At 36.7% G+C, this 23,368-nt stretch overlaps 1 protein-coding gene across 4 annotated transcripts in view; it reads left to right on the top strand.

Moving 5' to 3' along the window:
- Nucleotides 1-23,368, top strand: part of CHL1 (cell adhesion molecule L1 like) — a 205,432-nt gene that overhangs the window by 103,677 nt on the left and 78,387 nt on the right. For all 4 annotated transcript variants that reach the window (XM_087866853.1, XM_045808105.2, XM_087866851.1 and 1 more), the window contains exon 3: nt 22,453-22,632. In XM_087866853.1, coding sequence (XP_087722979.1) covers nt 22,542-22,632 — 91 coding nt within the window. In that variant the 5' untranslated portion in view covers nt 22,453-22,541. The remainder of the gene's footprint in view (nt 1-22,452; nt 22,633-23,368) is intronic.

Genomic DNA, 23,368 nt, shown 5'->3' with positions numbered 1-23,368 from the left:
AGCAAAATTAATTTTATATTTAAAAGTGCCTTTCAATGTAGTGTGAACAAATATAATAACAATTCTCAAAAAACAGTGCTATTTTCAGTCAATGGAGGGTAGAACATCGTATATTTTAAAACCATACAATACTTCAAACGCTGTGGAGAGAGAACAAAGCTGTCTCCAATAATGCATGAATGATCCGTATTATGGAAGTACTTGTTCTGATAGAACACTTCAAATACCATTTGGCTGTCAGTTCTCCCTGGTTTGCTTTGTATCCCATGGAGATGATCTGACCTTAAGCTTTTGTTAGCTTCAAAGTGAGCTCCATTCTTGCCTCATCTCTGCGGGACTGAAGAAACAGATCCTTGGTTAACAACAGGAACCAAATTGATTTTAATATTGTGAATTCTTTACTCTGATGCAGGAAATGTTATCTGGGCCATCTCTGTGGTCTAGTGATTATAGGGTTGGATTAGAGCTCAAAATACAAACCGACTCTGTGGATCTGGTATAGCTGTAAGGTCCAGAAGTAGAGTTATTAGGTGGCCCTCATGATAATCTTCTGTGATTATGTTAATAAACCTCCTGAGTGGACTTGTTACTTCTGCTTTCAGTGTTTACAATCAGTCGTCTTCACCATTTTCAGTGGTTATCATTCTGGAAAGGGAGACTATATCAATAACATAATTATGAATATATGTAATTCTGGAAAGATACAATGTATGAATGTTCATCAGATATATCCAATGAGCTCTCACTCAGAATTTCAGCCCATTATGTTAAATAGACATAAAAAATGTGTTCTTTTAGGAGATGCCTATTAGAAGCTAAGATAATACAGTGGGTCAAATTAGTATAGACTCCTATGAATTAGCCAAATATCTGGCTTTACTAAAATTTTAATCATGAAGCACAGGAAGCCCTGTATAAAACTGGTCCCAATGCATGGTCTAATGCAAGAAAAGACCTGGGAACTTCATTCACTGGAGGTCAAGAACTTCTTCCTGTTTTTCCTGTGCCTTATGATTACCTAAGGGAGAAGTCCTTGAATTCCAGTGAATGAAGCTTTCAGATTCTTCCTTGCCACATCAGAGCATGTGCTGGGCCCACTTTCACAGGGGAGATCTGTAAGTGATGTGTGATATTTTCTTTATTTGCACAAATGGAGTATAGGTTATAAAAATCTCAATTTTATATTCAGATTATTACATAGCTTTTTCCAAAACACCATGCCCCATAAGCCATAGATTCCAGGCTTGTTTGCCATAGGTAAAGCTGGACAGTCAACATTTCATAGATAAGGGCTTTCCCATCAGTCACTGCCATTACCTTACATTCCAGGAGGGGTGGTCCCTTGGTAAAGGGATAGAATGAATGGCAAACCTGCTGCATAACCATGTTTTTTCTGCATGCTTTCTTGGTGATGTGGATATAGAGATGAATAAAACACCCCTTGCCCTCAAATATTTTTATAGTCTGAAGAGAGGAACACAAAACCAGTACCACAGATAATGATTCTGAAACCCTGAACATGGTACATGGCATGTCTCTCAATGGATGGTAATATTAAAAAAAAAAAAATGTTATCAAGGCAATTGTGAAGCTCTAACATGGTTTAATATTATGAGAAAGGCAGAGTCTTAGTGGATAATATAATTGGTACAAGTTTCAAGTTTACCCATTCTGCTGACATTTACCAAACAATTTTTCATGTGTCAGATGCTAGATGAGGATAAATAGAGAACATTCCTGGGTCCTGTGAGCTTTCAGTCTTGGACGAGACACAGCCAGATAAAGAAATAGTACACGATGGGGGCGCCTGGGTGGCTCAGTCGTTAAGCGTCTGCCTCCGGCTCAGGGAGTGATCCCGGTGTTATGGGGTCGAGCCCCGCATCAGGCTCCTCTGCTGGGAGCCTGCGTCTTCCTCTCTCACTCCCCCTGCTTGTGATCCCTCTCTCTCTGGCTGTCTGTCAAATAAATAAATAAAATCTTAAAAAAAAAAAAAAAGTACACAAAGGCATTGAGTTAAGTGAAATAAGTCCTAGAAAGACAAATACTGTTCCAACTTTGTGTGTATATTCTCACTTGTATGTGGAACCTAAAAAAGCTTGAACTCAGAGATATAATAGGATGGTGGTTACCAGGGGTTGGGGATGGAGGCAATGGGGAGATGTTGGTCAAGTGTTCCAGACTTGGAAAAAACAAACAATATAACCATAGCCCAGTTATACCAGAAAGCTTTTTAAGAAAGTAAAGCTAGGTTGAGACCTGATAAAATGTTTTCTAAGCAAAAAGTGAAGGAAGTAAAGAGTGCTGTAGATTGAGGGAAATCACGTGGTGAGAGATAGTAAGGAGCTTGAGAGCAGTTATGAGCAAGGGGAAGAGAGTGGGAGATACGTGCAGAGCCAAGACCATTTAGACTTTGTGGGACACGAGGAGGCTTTTGATCTGTGTCCTCAAAGTAATGAGATGTTGTCAGGGAGGAGAAATTGCCTTTACCCTTTAAGGCCCTTCTAGCTGGACTAAGAATCAAATTGACGTGAGACAGAGTAATAGGGCAAAGTCCAATTTAATTTTGCATGTATGGGGAATTCACACAAATGTGGAAATTCCAAACAAAATCAGGCAAAATGAGGTATATACACATTATCCTGAACTAAGAAGGGGCAAGGGGTCTGGGACCTCAAAGGGCATGAATGGAATCTTCAGGAAGATGAAAAAGAGTAAATGTTTGGGAAAGAAATGTTTGTGGGCCACTCAGAAACAGTGAGACATAGAGGACTTTGATCAAACAGGCCTTGCTAGGTTCTTCCCTGTCTACCATACCAAGTTCATATCATAATGTAGTTATCTATAGGGATAGCTCTCTTCTGGAGCAGATCCTCTATCTAAATTATTTTTGGTAGTTGAGGGAGGAGGTAAAGAGCTTTTCTTGAATCTGCTGGGTTTTGATTGCTTTTTAACTCAAAATAATGTTCACTCTAAAGTGGCCATCTTAGGGCGGCCTGCCCTTGGTCCTCACAATGCCATTGAAGGTTTTCATTTTTAAAAGATTATTAACTTCGATCTTCTTTACCTGCGTTAACCTTAAAATAAAACTGCCAGTTATTTTACCAGCAAAAGATGGGCTTATTCAGGAATAGCGGGGAATGGTCCTCCTGGACAACCAAGCTATGGCAAAACCATGGTCTGAGGAACAGAGGAGAGGAAGGTTCTTTTTACAGGGAAGGGGGATTTGGGGAGGCTGTTGTAGCCAAAAAGTCCATTGGAGTAAACTGGGAGTTTGAAGTAGAGTTGTTTTTCATAGGCTGAGTTATGACTGCCTCTCATTGGCTGGGCTGTTGCCAGGGGAGAAGGAAGCCTTCCTTTCTCCTGCTGAGATAGCAAAGTACTATCCAGCGTACAAGATCTGTCTCTTCCTGTTGGGTCTGCAATTGAGAAAAAGTGATAGGACATGAGTTCCCCCTACCAAACCTCTTGACTTCATTCTAGTGGGGCTTCCCTTTATTAATGTTCATACCTGGATAGTACAGCCCGGATAGGGAGTGCTGAGGAACCAGATCACAGACAGGTGGGATTCATCATCTTGCCAGAGGATCTGTGTTAGGAATGGCCTGAGCCTCATGAAGCTGTCTGCATGGTTTTTTCTTCATGCACAAAGATGCATGGCCTTCTTAGTCTGCAGACCACTTTTTTTGGTATCACCTAGTGTCTGAGATGGCAGATGACCCATCTCTGGAGAAACTGGATTGTTCTGGCTTTAAAAAAAAAAAAAAATCAGAATGCAAATATTATAACCCACTATTTTTCCTGTTTAAGAGAATTCATAGCCAACCTCTTACTGGCAATTCTAACCTGATAAACAAGCAAAAGTGACTTGTTAGAGCCAGCAGTTCTCTTTTGAGTACCATTATCCTCCACTGAATGATTCAGCACTTAATGGAGGTGATTTTTGGTTGCTCAGAGAAGGGATTCTTCTGCAATTATATAGCACTTTGCTGAGACTCAGCATTGTCTAGTTAAAAGTCTAAGGAGCAAAATGCAGAATTCTTGCTGTGCAAATCACTTCTAAAGAAATACTTCATTGCCGTATAATAGTTATCATTGCTGTGCTTCTACTTTATGGAAATTGCCTTCCTGCCTGGAGCTCTTCTTCCCAAAAGAAGTCCCTTTGGGTGACTGGGTGGCAGTTTTTATTTATCAGTTATTCTGTAATAAATTACACTGTAATTATACCTGAACATGGATACATTTTACTTCCTTTTGACTCTGTTAGCTATCAAACCGCAATGTTTATGGAAGCAGAATATCTCTACAGCTGGCATTTACTAATGATATGTTAAAATGATAGTTTGGTGTTCTCTCATTCAAGGGAAAGAGCTCTAAAGGAAGAAGTACCAAGTGGCTAAAAAGTTCGCATGAAGTTTGATCCAAGCACTTACATTAATACCTTTTTTTGTCACCGTGACTTGTTAGTGACTCTGGATATATCAGTGAATATAGTAGTGTCTTTGGAATTGTGAACTATAATGTGAAAGAAAATTGTTCTGGAGTGAATGTTCTTTGTAGGCAGGGACAACGGATTGTTCAGAAAACAATTCAGCTGAGTACATTTAAAGATCAGATTGGCTTTATGTAATGATTCATGAATCGGGCAGCATCCCATCTAGCACAGAAAGGCGCTCTGAAATGCTGTATAAAATGGGAGACTTACAGGCAGAAGAGCGCAGGAACAAGGACAAAGTGGATTTACCTCATGAATGTGGGCTAGAAGGGGCCTATCGGGCCTATTTCCTCACTACTGCTGAACAGGAAAATCCAAATTAACTGCTTTAAGATTACACTCCTGGGAGAGGTTGAAACTGCAGTTGTGTTAGGTATCAAGTCTTGTTTTGTTGATGTCAGGGTTCGAACAAGTCACTTCGTTTTGGTCCTTTAAAAAACGAAACACACAATAAATGAATTAATGGTAAAATGTTGATGAACTTAAGAGCATTCATAACACTGGCAGTGATCTCTATCCTAATTATAAATTTATAGCCAGATAAGTTTGGAATCTTTCACAGTTTTCCTTCAATTATTATTTTCCTCAACTGAAATTAGAATAACTAATAACTTCTGATGTTCCCAGGAAGAGCCCCATGACCCTTACAAGTTAGTTCAGTGAATATTACTATATAACTTGCCGTTTTTACTTAACAGAATATCATAGATATATGATAGCATTTGTGTAACAATGGATAAAATATATATAGTATTATGTCTCATATATATTTCTATAGAAAAGTTTCTAGAAGTGTTATTCAGGAGTGGGGAGGGAGAGGGGAAATGTGTAATCTTTAATCTAATTATTGTTATTAATTAACAAGCTAATTATTATACTTAATGTTTTATACAGTAATAAGTTACAATATTTTCTTTTGGACTTTTACAGGGATGTATTTTTATTATTAAATAAATAAAAACTAATTTAAAACAGTATGTGATAAAAACAGTACAATTTAAAAAAAATAAGTTAGTATTGAAATTGAAAGTCATAAGATTATTTTATATTGTTAACATATGAATTTAGGTAAACTGTATAACTTTACCCGAGAAAATTGTATCTAACTGGTTATCATACAAATAAAAGAAGGCAATCAGTTCAGAACAACATATAAAGCTGATATTGCTTTCTTGTTCTTATTTCTTATTCATGGAAAACCACTACAAGATGTGGATGGTTGAGGGATCTAAGTCATTGGCCCAGGATTCTGCATTAATTCATCTCATAAAAGTACAAAGGATGATCAATCAACTTTGCCAGCTCTAATGCCATCATCAGAGTGATGGTGGGCTAAAGGAAATTATAAGCTATTTATAAATTTCTCTTTACTGCCTAGGAATATTACTTTGTATTTTATGACTTTAAAAGAATAGGATTGCTTTTGAGGATTTGTATAGAGACAAGCTTAAAATTTTTAACATATCTAGGTATTCATGCATCTGTTAGAGTATTTGTAACAAAACTGCTTGTGTGCCTTTTTTGTGAATTTTAGTAAAGACATTTCACTTGGACAACACCTAGACTACGATTATGCATAAGGGTTATTTAATATGCCCTATATCTCATTGATTACAGGTGATTTGCTTCATTATGTTCCACCTGTAAGTTTTGAATTGACAAGAGATAATTTTATGAACTCTAAATTTCAAGGGAAAAAAAAGTCTAAAGTTTAGTATATGGCCTTTAGCATTTTTCACTGATAAATTACTTTGGATTTTGCATCAGAGAATGGAAAAGACAATGTGGGGATGAAGCAGAAGAACTGAAAAAATAGTAAATGGTTGTAAAATAGTATAAGGACAGAAAATCAAAAATAAGATACCCCAAGCTATGAACTGGTTATCTTCATAACACTGCCTTGTCCTCCCTGAAGGGGAGGTTCATGTGTTTAATATTCACTAGAAGTTCTTAATGTTGGTGGCCCTCCTAGTCATGATAACATACTTAAGTGCATTTGACGATTAATGAAAAATAAAACCATACTCAAGTACCATCAAGTACCAGTTGTTGATTCCTTCTTTAAAGCCTGCAAAACGACCTTAGGTTTTTGTTTTGTTTTGTTTTTTTGAGAGATTGAAAGAGAGCTCACATACATGTGCACGTGTATGGAGTTGGGGAGGGGCAGAGGGAGAGAACGAATCCCAAGCGGTTTTACTCTTAGTATGGAGCCCATTGTGGGGCTCAATCTCACCACCCTGAGATCATGACCTGAGCCAAAATCAAGAGTCAGACACTTAAGGAGTAAGCCCCCCAGGTGCCCCAATGATCTTAGGTTTAAGGTTAAGGGTAACTTTTTCAGATTTATAACATCTTTTTTGAGACAATGTCTCCAACAGGAGGTTTATGGCATGTAATGATTTCTTGATGTTTGTTGCATCCTGGCCTAATCTAATTTGTTTATTTTTCCATCATTAGGTTCTTTTTGTAGACATTGGTAGTTTGCAAGACTCAGAGGAAGATGACTATTTTAGGTCTCTCTCATAACCTGGCTACCGGGTGTTATGTGACAAGGGCAGTGTTAGGCTGACATTCCCCAGATGAACCAAAATTTAGTAGTCATCAAATGTACACACGTGGGTGCACACACGTGCAGACAGTACGCACGCAGTTATACCCTCTGTTCTCTGCTCAGTGGAGTCCCCAATGTTAAAACTTTGAGGAACTGTGATAGAACTCTGTAAGAAAGCTTCCCTAGTGGCAAATGTGATGTTCTAGGTACAGGATTCAGCCATCCTTCCAACTGGAGTCAGGAAAAACGCTCTCATTGCACGAATGAGTGGAATCCTAAGCCTAGAATGCAATCAGAGCATCTGTAGGCGCAGGGCTTGCTTGATCATTATATCCTATTCATGAAAGGGTATTTGTGTCTGGACAAATATTTTTAGTGAATCCACCTGTATCCTGGATACCACTGTTTTTACTGTGAATCATTCTTCTAATATTAACAAGCCACCTGGTATTTTGAAACAAAGATAGCTGAAACACTTGAGGTAGCCAGTTCTGCTACATTTGATTAGAAGTTTAGCACAGTCTTGATTAAAACCTTACAAATATTACCCAACCATACTATAGGGTGGAATAAAATTCAGTCACACCTACATAATTCAGACAGTTTATGATGTAAGTATTCTAAAGTAAATTTTAGAAAATGTAATGCTTTGCTTCGTTGGCGCTTGTCAGAACCACTAAAACCTATGAATATAGTTGGCTTCAAGTAGACACTGATAAAATTAATGAGATTTATTGAAAATTCTATTTCTGTTATCATTTCTTATTGCAACAAGCCTAGCAATATTCAGATCAATGTTTTACATATTCAAACCCACATTTTCTTTAATAAGTAATGCAGAAAATTTAATTTCTGAGTTGTCTTTGGGTGAACAAGGGAAAAATGGTATTTAAAGTTTTATTGACATTCTACATTTAGACAGAGTATATTCTTGTGTGGACATATGCATGAAATTCATTTATTCAGAAAAATTTAGCAAGTGTCTCCTATGCTTTAGGCAGACACAATAAGGGCAAATATGATATGGATCCTGCCTCAGGAGGTGGACAGTCTTTTACAAATATATGTACAAGACAGGAGCAAAAACAACACTTGAGCCCTCGTTTTAGTGTTATAATTAGTGTGTGCTCATGAGAAGCATTTGATTAATAGAGAAAAGTGGAAAACCCCATTAAAAATCATCCAAAACTTAGGTATATTTTTAAAATCAGTTTTCTATTTTTTAAATGTAATTGTTAGTTGTAATCAAACATTATATATAATTATGCTTTTTTAAAAATTTCCAAATTTCTTGCTTATGGTTGATTTTTATCATTGATTTCCAGACTCACTAAAACCTCTTTTCATGTGTGTTTGTATTATTGGTCTATTAATAGGAATAAAGAAAAGAGCTTTTAATTTATCTGAAAGTACTTCATTTCCTTTTGAAAAAAAAAATTTTTTTTTGATACTGAGCCAAGTTGAAATATATAAGGAATAAATGAAGAGGAAGTAAATAGAGGGAATAGTATTTAATGACAGGAGAAAAGTAGAGAATGAGAAAAGAAATTCTACAAAATGAGCTTTGATCTAATTGTCAGCTGGCTATCATTAGCTTATTTTTTAAAAAGCTGTTGACAATCTTCTGTAATTATAGGTATTGTGAAGTGGGTCTGGGAGCTGGAAAAAGGAAACGGATCTAAGAGGATGCTTTCTTTAACTTAACTAATTTCTTGAAGTTAGTCTGGTTATGGTTCAAATATCTCTTATAGTCTCTTTCTTTATGTATCACAGTTCTTAAATTTTAGGAAGTTTGTTGTTTGATAATTTTAGATGAGAATATAATCCATGGATGCTTTCATTTAGATTAGAAGTGATGGGACCTTCTTGGTTGAGACAATTTTGAATGGTAAAGTTTTAGATTATTTAGTTGCAGCTATTTTTTTCCCTGGAGATAATGTTCCGTTAGTGTGTTTTAACCAATTTTCCTAGGAAATATTAGTTAAGATGTGATGGAATTAATCAGTAGGAAATTTTCCATAGTTGCTTCATACATTTCTTATTTGATTAATTCGATGTGCTATATTATAGCTTTACTCTAATAGCCAATAAATATCTTTAAGTCTTGAAGATTATTTTTTTTTTCCAAATAGTTACAGTTATAATATTTAAGAACAGTGGTTCCAGAAACAGATTCCATTGTTTCTAAATTGAGTTCCATTCCATTTGTTCAACTCAACATTTTATTCGTAAGACTGGACATTTTGTGTTTCAGTTTCCCTATGTTTAAATGGATGTTATAGTTATGATATTATTATATCTACATCATGAAGATGTGAGAATTAAACAAGTTGTTCATATAGAAAAGTGATTTATGGCATGTAGAAATGCTCAATAAAGGTTAAAGGCTGATAGCTATTATTATTGATATTTCAGTTATTATTAGTTGGTGATGACTCATAAAGCAGTTTCTTCCACGTGTGAATTTTCGTAAAAATTACGCACACATGCACACACACACACACACACACACACACAGATTTTCACAGTCAAATAAGTTTATGAAACCCTGAATTAGGTGATGTAAATTTCTGTGCCTTTATATGTTAGCATGCATTGAAGAATTTTCAAAGCTGCATAAAGTAGTGTGTATAGCCCATCCCTGATTTATTGATGACACGACCTTCCTTTCACTGAGCATGATAAACACCGGTATGGCTCACAGTGGAGCAGTGGAGACTCTTCCAGTAGGGCACTTCTCAATTGTGTAGGACTGTGCTGAGCCCTGTAGGTCATTTCGGGTCTAAATGCCAGTAGCAGTCCCCAGACATTAAGACAACCCAAACTGCCCCTGCATAATCCAAACATCAGCTTTGGGGAGCGATGCCACCCTGGTTGGGATCCAGTAGTTTGGGGGAACGCAAACAAGTTTTGCTTTCTTGTGAACTGGTCATCTGGAGTCCTCTAGGAATGAAGCTGGTGGAATGTTTTTGTGACCGAAACTCTAGAAAAGGTTCGAGAAGTGGTTAAACGGATATATATATAAATTCACTAAGCTATACACCTAAATTTTGTGTTTGGTACATCTGTGTTATTCCTCAATTTTTAAAAAATCCCCTGGACAACCATCACTGGTGTATAAGGTGTGTTGCGAGAAATGATTCAGAATTTGACTTCTGTGTTGGGCTGTGAGATCATTTTCTCCATCCCTGCAATCAAGTGATCTTGAATTTTGGTGTGTTTTTTCTTTCTTTCTTTGACTCCATTATGAAAGATTTCAAATTAGGTGTCATTGCAGCATGCTACTTAGTAAGAATTTAGGATGCATAGGTACATGAAGGGCATATTCAGTTATATTTTTGTCAGAGCTCAACCACATTATATTGTGCTATTTAGTTAAATAATGGTAGTATGAATAATATTAATTTATCCAACATAATTATTAATTAAAGCTGACATTTTTCCAATAAAATCAATTTGCTTATAATACAAGTCTGCATTTCTTTGATCTTCTGCAGGGAGGATGAATTAACACTCTAAGCAATTCTTTTGTCTTGTCACTTCGGTGACATGAAACAGAGTTTTAATGGATATGGCCGTAATGTACGATATTTCCTTTGTTTTCAGAGTGAAAAGCCATTAACAGTTATTTCAGATTACTGTGTTTATGACACTTGTAAATTGACTTGTGGTATTAGCCAAGCAGATGATTGAACAAAAGCCTTTGAATTTCTTTGTGTTTATCCTTCCCCAGTTTCAAGGTGTTGAGTGATTCAGATCACACGTCAGGCTTATGGAAATGTGCTGGACTTCCTCTGCGTAAGACCTAATTCTTGAATCAAGGGAATAGTTTACCCTAGCCTGACAATCGCGTAAAAAGGAGTTTTATAAAGGGACAGCCGAGGTCAGAAGGAAGTGAAGGTGACATCTATCCCATCATGAAAATGTCAGATGGCCTTATATAAGACACTGGCTTGTTGGAGCTCAGCGATTCTTAAGTCCTTTTAGTGTGAAGAGAAAATAAAATTTAAACAATTCCAAGTTATAGCACTGTCCCAGACTATTACACAAATCCATTGAGTTATTTTTAAAACTACAATTTGGATGTCAGTGTCATAATATATCCCTTCCTGCTGACTATAATAAAAGTTGCTGATCTATTTCAAGCTTCCCGAGTAGAAAAATGTTGTTTAATGATTTAGCATGCGTGAAGTTAATTCTGATCTCTAGAATTCATAGTGGCTGAAACAACTTAATGCTGTTTCTTAGTGAACAGGAATGTCAACACAGCACTTTTTGGGGGGCTGTTTACATTCTGTTCCTTCTTTAGAAATGGCAGATGGACTGTCGCTGACATGACTACTTTGTGTAAGCTGCTGCCATAGAAATGAGAGTTTTAAAAATCGTGATCCTGAGAGTTGCTTTTTTTTTCTTTAGACTTGCCTTGTTCTGTTTTCTCTTGCGAAATTTGACTTGAACATGTTTGTGAATAATTATTGACAGAGAGTCCAAGGATATGAAAAATACCACCAAGGTAAAATTTACTATCCCAGACTACCTGTTTAAGCTACTTTTGGTCCATTCACTGCACTATCAGATTTTATTCTTTATACAGTAAAGTAGGAATCTCTTTATTTTGGAATTCAGGAGTATTATTTGCTTATAAAGGAAAAAAAAAGATTTATAATACTGTGGGACCATTAGAAAACCTTAGCGTCAAAGGTTTTGAGTAAGCATGACACCATTACTGTCAAGTGTAAAAAACAAGTGGTTATTAGGAATGATTATTATTCAGAACATATTAACAATAGCTGGAGACCTTTACACTTACTTTAAAATAATTTGTGTTTCTGTTCAGTTTAGAGGCGTGGCATATAGACATAAATATAAATAATAGTCCAAAGTGACTATGTACTCTCACCATATTTTCTTCCTTTTTCCCTTTCTATACTTTATTAATGGAATTTAACAGACTCTAATGGAAACAGTGTATACAATCAGTAAATTAAGAATCAAAGCATGACATCCAGAGGATTTAATAGTTTTAAGATTTAAATAATTAGCTGTAAGTTGGGCTTATATTTCCATAGTTGGACTATGACATTCCAGACACATAAAGCAATAAGGAACAAATATTGTGTTTAATTACGGACGTGTGCTGGATATGCAGAACACATACACTTAGGTTCCAAGGGACCTCACATTTTCTAAATGTAGTTCAAACAGAAGAGGTCTGATAGCATGGTAGCCTAAGAGAGACTTTCTGGCTATTTTCTATTTTTGTATTAAAAATGTGCCAGTAGGTGTTGTTCGCCTTTTGCTAAAGGAATCTCCTTATTGCACTGGAGTATTTTAGGCTTATTTCTGATTTCAACAGACTGAATAGCTACATTATAAATGTCTGTATTGTGGAAATGTTAAAACATACCAGAAAATAGAGACCGTAGTATAAAGAACCTCCATATGTATCTGTACACAGCTTCCACAATTATCAGTATGGTAGGAATTCTTGTATTCTTTTCTCCCCATATCACTTAGCTATTTCTGCATTGCAAGCCATGCTGAAGCAGATTGATTTAACACAAGAAACATTTACTGTTGTTACTAAGTCTACTGTGTCTTTGGGTGCACAGAGAAGGAAGATATCTTTTTTCCTTCTACCCTTCTAGGTTCTTGACTGGGTCTCTATAGCAAAAGACAGAATAACAAGAGAAAAGCATACAGATTTAGTTAGTATAAGTTTTATGTGATACAGAAGTCTTCAGAAGGAAATGAGGACCCAAAGAAGTATTTTTATGCTAGATTTTATGAAGAGCAGAAAGTTGTGGAAAATGTGATAGAACAAAAGGAGTCTGGGCTATGTAGCTGTGAAAACCGTAGCAGGACCTGCTACTATTGATTCATCTATTGATTCATCTCAGTGTCCCTTCATCTTCAGAGATAAGAACGCTCCTTTTCCTCCAAGTATAGGGAGCGCATCTCTCCCACGAGGGTTTTAGACCTGCTTCAGGGGAGGGTCAGAGTCCTTCTTGCACCTTCCATTTCTAAAAATTCTTCAGCTTAAAATATCCCATATGCCAAAGCACTGTGTTTGGTAGTGGCGTATCCTGAAACTTGTCAGATGGTTCTGCTGAGGTTAACCAGTCTGGACTGATTCTGAGTGGGCTGGCTCTTGTAGCTGTGTTCACTGGCAGGTCATCTGGGACTGGCTCATCTAGGATGGCTGCCCTTTCTCATTTGGTGGCTGCTTGCCTATTGGCCAGGATCACAGAGGGTAATGGAGTAATGTCTCATCTCTCAGCAGGCTTGCTAAGTGCAGACTGAACAGGGTTCTAGAAAGACACAGAGAAACAGAGAGCGAGAATGTGCAATTCTTCATAAGGCCTAAGCTCAGAGTTCATTCTATTGATAAAGGTCAGCCGGATTCAAGAAGTGAGGAAAGAGCTTCTTGGTGGGAGAACCTGTAAATTTAATGCTACGCACGTGGAGATAAGGAGGGGAGAAGAACTGAAGACTTTTTGTCATTAAACTACCACATCCCCCACCTTTAAAAAAAAAATAAGAGTACTTTAAATCAATATCATTTCACCACTAAATACTTTAGTGAACAGGCTTTTCTTTTTTTAAGTCATTGGGTTTTGTAACTATAGTAGAAGCCATGCAAATTCACCATAGTCTTTGGATCAGAATATGATTACCGGAGGCTATATCCTACTTATTTTTGGTAACAACAAAATCACCTTCACTGTCACTACTAGTAGTAACTTTCATTTCTTATTCTGTGCTAAAAATACATTACCTCACTTGACCCTCCTAAGTGTGCTATAGGGCTGAAACTCTTCTATTCATTTGTAGAGATGAGCAAGAGAGGTTGGATAAAGTGCCCAAGGCCACATGGTAGTGAGTGATGGCTTTGATCTATGCTACTCTGAGTCCATTTTTCATGTTCTTATGCACTACATATCACTGTCTCCTGTTAGCTGACCCATGGACTCTAGTATCTTTGCATGTACTTGAATGGACAGGTAGAATGGACAAAAGATAAGCCAACTCTCTTTTCCATTTCTTAAAGCAGAAGATGAATTTAAGTTAAGGGAGTAAGTTGTTTCTAGTTTACCACAGTGGAGCCTATTTTAAAAGCATCAGAGGCAGGATGCCTGGGTGGCTCAATTGCTTAAGTGCCTGCCTTCGGCTCAGGTCATGATCCCAGGATCCTGGGATCCAGCCCTGCTTCTCTCTCTCCCTCTGGCACTCCCCCTGCTTGTGCTCTCTCTCTCTCTCTCTGTCAAATAAATAAATAAAATCTTTAAAAGAAATAAACTAAAAACATCAGAGGGATCTTTGAGGTCATTTTATAAAATTAGTTGTGTGTGTATATTAGAGGCTATTATTTGGGAGAAACCAAGAGCTTTATTTCCTTATTGTTGTATTAGAACTAGGTCTGTGCAGTATGCATGCCTGTCCATGTTTCTGTTCTGTCTCAAAACCAGCGTGTTCTTAATCCTTATCACACTATCATGCTGGACAAGCTTAGGCAGTCAGGAAGGGTCAGTTGTGTATGACATCTGTTTTCTTTTGAGTTAGTCAGAGATGGTTTTCTTCTTTCTGAGGATGAGCTAGGATAGAAGGAAGATTAAATCCATGAAAATTCATTGATTCTTTTTGGATACGAGTTAATGTCATTAACATAAGCAATCAGACATCAGCTTTATGTGACGAGGCCTCAAAATATTTTAGTATCATTTTGTTCTTGTCTTACTGTCATTTCCATCCTAAGTTCCAATAATTGCTTTTATCTTTGAGGTCTGGTATGTGGCATTAAATTCATTTTCTTTGAAGAAAGATAAATGGGAATATAATTTTATTGCTACCTTACTGTTGCAAAACATAATTACCAAACAGTATGCCCTTTTGCATTCTGACAATGAAATTATGACTGACATTCCCTTTTTAATATGAAAGCTATTTGGGGGCTATCATCATCACCTAATGGAGTCTTACTTGCAAGGAGTCACATTTTAACTTCCAATAGCTTTTATGTAATAGCCTCTTAACATATAAGTCTCAGGTAAATTGAAGCTAATCCTTGCAGGAGAATAGGTCAGATGTAGAATTAACCATTCCATATTCTGGAATCTGTTGGTGTCATCAATGCTATGTCTCTTAATTTATAGCCTTATTTTAAGCCAGGGGTTCAATGTGGCATCCTTTTATGGGAGAGAATTTCTCTCATCAAGACCATTTAGTTAAAACCATTAAAATTCCAAAGTCAGATCATCACTATTGAACAATTAGCATCCACAAGCTATTTTACTATGGCAATTAGAGACCATTGGGCTCGCTAGCCTAAATCAGGAGATTAATTTAAATTGAGTCTGTGGTCACTTATTGGGCTATCTAGTGTTTTAATTTCTATGACACTATAGCTTGATGTATGAATCTGGAAATATGGTCTCCTAAAAAAGGTCATGGTTTTGAAAGCCTTTCTTCTAACAAATAGAAGATAGGATCATTAAACAAATACATGAAATGCCTTTAAGAAATCAGCTTTGAATATTAATGGGACAGAATATTAAGTAATAGATTGCAGGTAAAGAGTGACATATAAGTATAAATAATGAATTGAGAGGACTGTTATCAAAGTGTTTCAAGAAGAGGGGGACCTGGGTGGCCCAGTCGGTTAAGCATCTGCTTTCAGCTCAGCTCATGATCTCAGGATCCTGGAATCTAGCCCCACGTCAGCCTCCCTACTCAGCAAGGAATCTGTTCTCCCTCTGCCCCTCTGCCCCTCTCCCTGTGATCATGCTTTTTTCCCTTTCTCTCAAATAAATAAAATCTTAAAGAGAGAAGGAAAATGAAAATTCAGAGAATAAGGTATTCATATTTTCTTCTAGTTTTTCATCTTAGAAATCACTGTATAGTTCAGTATCTCCCAACTTTGTATAAATGTGCAGAATTCAGTTTTTGTAGTTAAGCAGTGTTCTCATTTTTATAAATAATTTTCTGTATTTGATTAGAATAATTCATTTTATCAAGAAAGTAGGTGTCAATGCAGTGGTACATTTGAAAATATTTTAATTACCAATATACATTTTTTTTTTTCTTTTCCATTTGGGGAAATTTTCTGAACCACATAATGCTAATTTTTTCCCCCAATTCCCATTTTTACAGATGAGTCAGTTGAGATCAGAGACAGCAGAACAAAGCCATTACTCTAATTCAACATTTGGGGGGGGGGGCAGGTGGGTGGTATGTGAGTATTTTCCTTTATGAGCCATATATAAGTTTTCTAAAATTAAAATATAAATGGAATTTTTGTATTTTTGCATTCTCAAAGTTATAAAGCAGAACAGCAGCCTTAGTTACTATTTTAAATGTAAAACATTTTATACATACATGAAAGATGCCAGTGCATAATCTCTTCAGATAGAAGTTGAGGTGACATAAAAAAAGAAAAAAAGTGCCTATATACTTGGAATTAAGGATAAATTTGAGAGAGTCCAAGATGGTGGAGGAATAGGAGACCTTAGTTTCATCTGCTCCCAGGAATTCAGCTACATAGCCTTCAAATTATTTCGAACACCTGGGAACTCAACCGGAGATCTAAGAAAAGAATAGCTGCAACTCTACAAATAGAAAAGCAACCACTTTCTGCGAGGTAGGAGGTGCAGAGAAGTGAATCTGAGGCAATATGTGGGAAGATAAGCTGCGGGGCAGAGGGAGCCTCTGTAAACCGCTACTGGAAAGTGATGCAGCAGGGGAGCGCAAAATCAGAACTTTTAGAAGTTCGCTCTGGTGAGGGACGCCCCTGCCTGAAAGGTGCTCAGGCAGTGAAGTGGGGCAGAGCCCTAGATGGGACAGTGTGGTCTCAGTATCCTAGGGTCGCGGGAAGACCAGGGGTGCTTGAGTGTGGCAGAGCTCCCAGGAACTGGAGCCAGGAAGCTGGCTGCAATCAGTGAGCTCAGGAGTGAGCTTTCAGCTCAGGATTGCCATAAACTGCCAGCCCCAGCATGGTCCGGTGACTGCTCTCTGAGCAGGGACCCAGCAAGCGGCAGAAACGCCGACACCCCCCTCTTCCTCTGCCCGAAGGAGGGGCATGGGTGTGCATTGCAGGAGTCTGCGGAGTTTGGAGACTCGAAAGGGGGTTCCATGCCTGAGATACAAATGCTCAGTCACATTTGTATCTCTTGGTGAGCACAGAGTACAGAAGGAGACCAGGAGACAGGAGTGATTGACTGCTTTTCCCTGAGGGCACACTGAGGAGTGGGGCCCTGAGCTTTTGGCTCAGGGACTGGAGATTGGGAGGCCGCCATTTTCATTCTCATCCTCTATCTCATCCTCTAAAGCTGTGTGGAACAATTCAACAGATTACTTAGCTTGGCCCCTGGCAAGGGCAGTGCAATTCAGCCTGGGGCAAAAACACTTGAGAATCGATGCAAGAGGCTCCTCCCCCTGAAGATGCAAGAACATCCAGCCAAGACCAAGTTTACCAATCATTGAGAACTGCAAAACTCCAGCACTAGGGGAATACAGGATATAGAATTCATGGGGTTTTTCCTCCACGATTCTTTAGTCTTTCAATTTTAATTTTTTTCCTCTTTCCTTTTCAAACCAATTTCTTATTTTACCAACTCTTTTTTAAAAATCTTTTTTAATTTTCATTTTTACAGTTACATTCTATCCTTCCATTGTATTTAATTTTGTTTTTGTAAATATATATACATTTTTGTTTCTTTACAATTTTGGGATGCAGTTTCTTCTAACAAACTCAAATATACCCAGAATCTAGTGTATGGCTCTGTTCTCTTCACCTGTCTGATCATTCAGGGTGCTAAATGAGAAAAATATGCAGCCAAGAACACTTTATCCATCTAGGATGTCATTAAAATAGAAGGAGAGAAAAAGCTTCCAAGACAAACAGAAACTAAAAGAATTTGTGATCACCAAATCAACCCTACAAGAAATTTTAAAAGGGATCCTTTAAATGAAGAGAGAGCCCAAAAAGTAACATAGATCAGAAAGGAACAGAGACAATATACAGAAACAATGACTGTATAGGTAATACAATGGCACTAAATTCATATATTTCAATAGGTACTCTGAATATAAATGGGCTAAATACCCCAATCAAAAGATGCTGGGTATCAGATTGGATAAAAAAGTAAGACCCATTGATATGCTGTCTGAAAGAGACTCATTTTAGACCCAAGGACACTCCAGATTTAAAGTGAAGGGATGGAAAACCATTTATCGTGCTAATGGACATCAAAAGAAAGCTGGGGTGGCAATTCTTGTATCAGAAAAAAATAGATTTTAAACCAAAGACTGTAATAAGAGATGAGGAAGGACACTATATCATAATTAAAGGGTCTCTCCAACAAGAAGATCTAAGAATTGTAAATATTTATGCCCCTAACAAGGGTGCAGCCAATTATATGAGCCAATTAATAACAGAATTAAACACATCAATAACAATGCAATAATAGTAGGGGACATTAACACCCACTCACTGCAATGGACAGATCATCTAAGCAGAAGATCAACAAGGAAACAAGGGCTTTGAATGACACACTGGACCAGATGGACTTCACAGATATGTTCAGAACATTCCATCCTAAAGCAACAGAATATACATTCTTCTCAAGTGCACGTGGAACATTCTCCAGAATAGATCACACTCTGGGTCACAAATCAGGTGTCAACCGGTACCAAAAGATTGGGATCAGTCCCTGCATATTTTTAGACCACAGTGCTTTGAAACTGGAACTCAATCACAAGAGGAAAGTTGGAAAGAACTCAAAAACATGGAGGCTAAAGAGCATCCTACTGAAGAGTGAATGGATCAACCAGGAAATTAAAGAAAAAAAAAATTTAAGAAAGCATGGAAACAAGCAAAAATGGAAAAAAAAAAAAAAAACTTTTCAAAACCTTTGTGATGCAACAAAGGTGATCCTAAGAGGGAAGTATATAGCGATACAAGCCTTTCTCAAGAAACAAGAAAGGCCTCAAAATACACAACCTAATCTTATACTTAAAGGAGCTGGAGAAAGAATAGCAAAAAAAAGCCTGAACCCAGCAGAAGAGAAATAATAAAGATTAAAGCAGAAATCAATAAAATAGAAACCAAAAGAACAGTAGAACAGATCAACGAAACTAGGAGCTTATTCTTTGAAAGAATTAATAAGATTGATAAACCCCTAGCCAGACTTATCAAAAAGAAAAGAGAAAGGACCCAAATAAATAAAATCCTGAATAAATGAGGCAAATATATGCCAACAAATTAGACAATCTGGAAAAAAATGGATGCATTCCAAAGATGTATAAACTACCAAAACTGAATCAGGAAGAAATAGAAAACCTGAACAGACCCATAAACAGCAAGGAAATTGAAGCAATAATGACAAATCTTCAACAAACCAGAGTCCAGGGCTAGATGGCTTCCCAGGGGAATTCTACCAAGCATTTAAAGAAGAATTAATACCTATTCTTCTGAAGCTGTTTCAAAAAATAGAATGGAAGGAAAACTTACAAAGTTTTCTTTCTTTGAAGCCAGCATTACCTTGATCCCAAAACCAAACACCCCACCAAAAAGGAGAATTACAGACCAGTATACCTGATGAACATGGATGCAAAACTTCTCCCCAAAATACTAGCCAATAGTATCCGAGAGTACCTTAAAAGGATTATCCATCACAACCAAGTGGGATTTATCCCTGAGCTGCAAGGTGAGTCTCAACATCTGCCAATCAATCAATGTGATACCTTATATAAATTAAAGATAGGACAAGAACCTTATGATCCTCTGAATAGATGCAGAAAAAGTATTTGACAAAGTACAGCATCCTTTCTTGATTAAAACTCTTCACAGTGTAGGGATAGAGGGAACACACCTCAATATGATAAAAGCCATATATGAAAAGCCCACAGTGAATGCCATTCTCCATGGGGAAAAACTGAGAGCTTTTCCCCCAAGGTCAGGAACACAGCAGGGATGTGCGCTATCACCACTGCTGTTCAGCATAGTACTAGAAGTCCTAGCCTCAGCAATCAGAAAACAAAAAGAAATAAAAGGCATCCACAACAACAAAGAAGAAGTCAAAATCTCATTCTTTGCAGATGACATGATACTCTATGTGGAAAACCCAAAAGACTCGACCTCAGAATTGCTAGAACTTATGTAGGAATTCAGCAAAATAGCAATATATAAAATCAATGCACAGAAATCAGTTGCATTTCCATACACTAACAATGAGACAAAAGAAAGAGACATTAAGGAGTCAATCCATTTACAATTGCACCCAAAACCATAAGATACCAGAAATAAAATTAACCAAAAAGGCAAAGATCCGTACTCAGAAAACTATAGAACACTCATGAAAGAAATTGAGGAAGACACAGAGAAATGGAAAAACATTCCACGCTCATGGATTGGAAGATCAAATATTGTTAAAATATCTGTGCTATCTAGAGCAATCTATACATTCAATGCAATCCGTATCAAAATACCATCTTTTTTTTTTTTTCCTCCACAGAGCTGGAACAAATAATCCTAAAATTTATATTGAACCAGAAAAGACCCTGAATAGCCAAAGGAATGTTGAAAAAGATAACCAAAGCTGGCGGCATCACAATTCTGTACTTAAGCTCTATTACAAAGCTGTAATCATCAAGATGGTATGGTACTGGCACAAAAACGGATGCATAGATCAATGCAACAGAATAGAGAGCTCAGAAATGGAGCCTCAACTCTATGGTCAACTCATCTTCAACAAAGCAGGAAAGAATATCCAATGGAAAAAAGAGAGTCTCTTCAACAAATGGTGTTGGGAAAATTGGACAGCCACATGCAGATGAATGAAACTGGACCACTTTCTTACACCATACACAAAAATAAACTCAAAATGGATGAAAGACCTAAATGTGAGACAGGAATCCATCAAAATCCTAGAGGAGAACACAGGCAGCAGCCTGTGGCCTCTGCTGCAGCAACTTCTAGCTAGACACATCTCTAAAGGCATGGGAAACAAAGGCAAAAAATGAACTATTGGTACTTCATCAAGATAAAAAGCTTTTGCACAGCAAAAGAAACAGTTGACGAAACCAAAAGACAACTGACAGAATGGGAGAAGATGTTTGTAAATGTCTTAACAGATAAAGGGCTAGTATCCAAAATCTATAAAGAACTTATCAAACTCAACACCCAAAGAGCAAATAATCCAATCAAGATGTGGTAACTGGATGATGGACATTAAAGAGGGCACATGATCTAATGAGCACTGGGTATTATTTAAGACTGATGAAACACTGACCTCTACCTCTTAAACCAGTAATACATTATATATTAATTAATTGAATTTAAATTAAAAAAAAGTTTAATTTTGATGGCTTGTCAGACACTATGTTCATTAACTTTTTGGACTAAGTGAATAGAGGAATTGATTTTTATGGAAAAAGAAAATTGGGGACCTGAAAAACTATCACCTTTTGAGCAAATTTATTTTTAAAAATACGTTACAATGTTTAGATGTCTATTATTACAGTGTTTCAGAATAAAATTGAAATGGTATGAGAACATTAAGGAAAAGTGACATTTTAATTTGTTATTTCTGTACAATATGGAGTGAATGAACATTCTGCCTAAGTGTAAAGTAACTGAAGATAATTATTTTCTTCTTGAACAAAACCCAAATTTATAGATGTTAGAGTGGCTGATCCTTGCCCACTTGTCCTTCATTTTTGCACTCCTGTATCTTGCTGTTCACTTTCTATTAGTGACATAACTTTGAACATGAGAAGTTATTTTGCCAGAAAAATCAACGGTTAGATTTGTGATGCTTCATAAATGACTCAAGTGGGGTTAGATGCCTGATACAAAGAACTGATTGAACAAGAGCCACGTTTTGAACAAAATGGGTTAAATGAAGTTATTCTCATAGCACTGACAACCACACCTGAAAGAGTATACTAGAGTGCCTTGAAGCAAAAATTCATCTGGCAAAAAGACGTAATTCAGTGGAATGGGTCACCGTTTGCACTATAGCATATATCAACTGTCCTTTTAAAACATATAGATTAATTATATTTATGTAGAGTTACTAGTAAAGTGTTTCATCAAGAGGAAAATTATTGCAACAGAAACATTTACTTAAATTTTGTTGTTAGGGATGCCTGGGTGGCTCAGTAGGTTAAGTGTCTGCTTTCAGCTCAGGTCATGATCTCAGGGTCCTGGGATGGAGCCCTGATCTTGTTCCCTGCTCAGTGGATAGTTTGCTTCTGCCACTTTGCCCCCACTCTCCCTCCCACCCCACCTCTGCTTGTGCTCTCTCAAATAAATAAATAAAATCTTTTAAAAAATTATGTTGTCATTTCAGAGTGTATGAACTTAAAGTAAATGTCATTTTGTTTGTTTGTTTGTTTTTTCAATTCCCAGGTGAACTACATTCTTCTCAGCTTTAAACCAAAGTAAAAGGAAGCATTACGATTTTCATTACTCCTGAATTGCCTCTATCCTGAAGAGCAATGGAGATGCTGTCAGGTGGAAGAGGATTAATTGTATCTCTAATTTGTTTCCTGTTAAAATTCTCTACAGCTTTGGAAATACCACTTTCAGGTAAAATGACAGTATTCAATACTTACTTCATGAAATTTCATATTTGCATTTTCATTTTTAAGTAGAGTACTTGTAGGTTGAGGATGTGATTTTTCTACCATATTTCTATTTATTTTCCAGCAATCTGTTCTCAGAATGCATCATTCGCTTTTTAAAAAATTGGATGCCTTGTATTTGGCTGCTTGCTGTAATTATTTTGCAGCTCAGGCTTTTTGCCTCTTCTTATGCAAACTTGGCACATAATAAGAAACATGACCAATAGATTAGGTGTTTTGCCATATAAGATATTCTTCAATATTACCAATGGCTGTTACTTTTATATACTTTGTTAGTTTATTTTGGAGAATGTTATGATTCAGAAATCAATGGTATCCAACCAATTATGATAACAAGGAACAGAATAACTTTTGTATCTTTTTTTTCAAAATGATTGTATATTTAAGAATGAAAATGATGAATTAAGAAAATATTAAAAAGCCATTATTACACAACTACAAATATAAGATGATATCAACTCTGAAAATCTAGAGCAGTTTATAGTGTGAATTCTTATCCAGAGGTTAGTCAGTGGTTTTATGAAAATATATATCTTGACATACATAAAAAATAACATGCAAAAAATAATACATTTACAAACACAATTTATATAATACTGTATCAGCTATGTAAAATAGAGATTTGGGGGAATTTGCCTTGTGTTATAAGGACAGGGGATATAAAAGACCTTTGAAAGGTT

This window comes from Ursus americanus, chromosome 14, assembly GCF_024610735.1.
Source record: "Ursus americanus isolate L20-20 chromosome 14, mUrsAme1.1.p, whole genome shotgun sequence".
Taxonomy (NCBI): domain Eukaryota; kingdom Metazoa; phylum Chordata; class Mammalia; order Carnivora; family Ursidae; genus Ursus; species Ursus americanus.
Note: the sequence above shows the minus strand (reverse complement) of the source record. Positions and strands in the feature narration are given on the sequence as shown.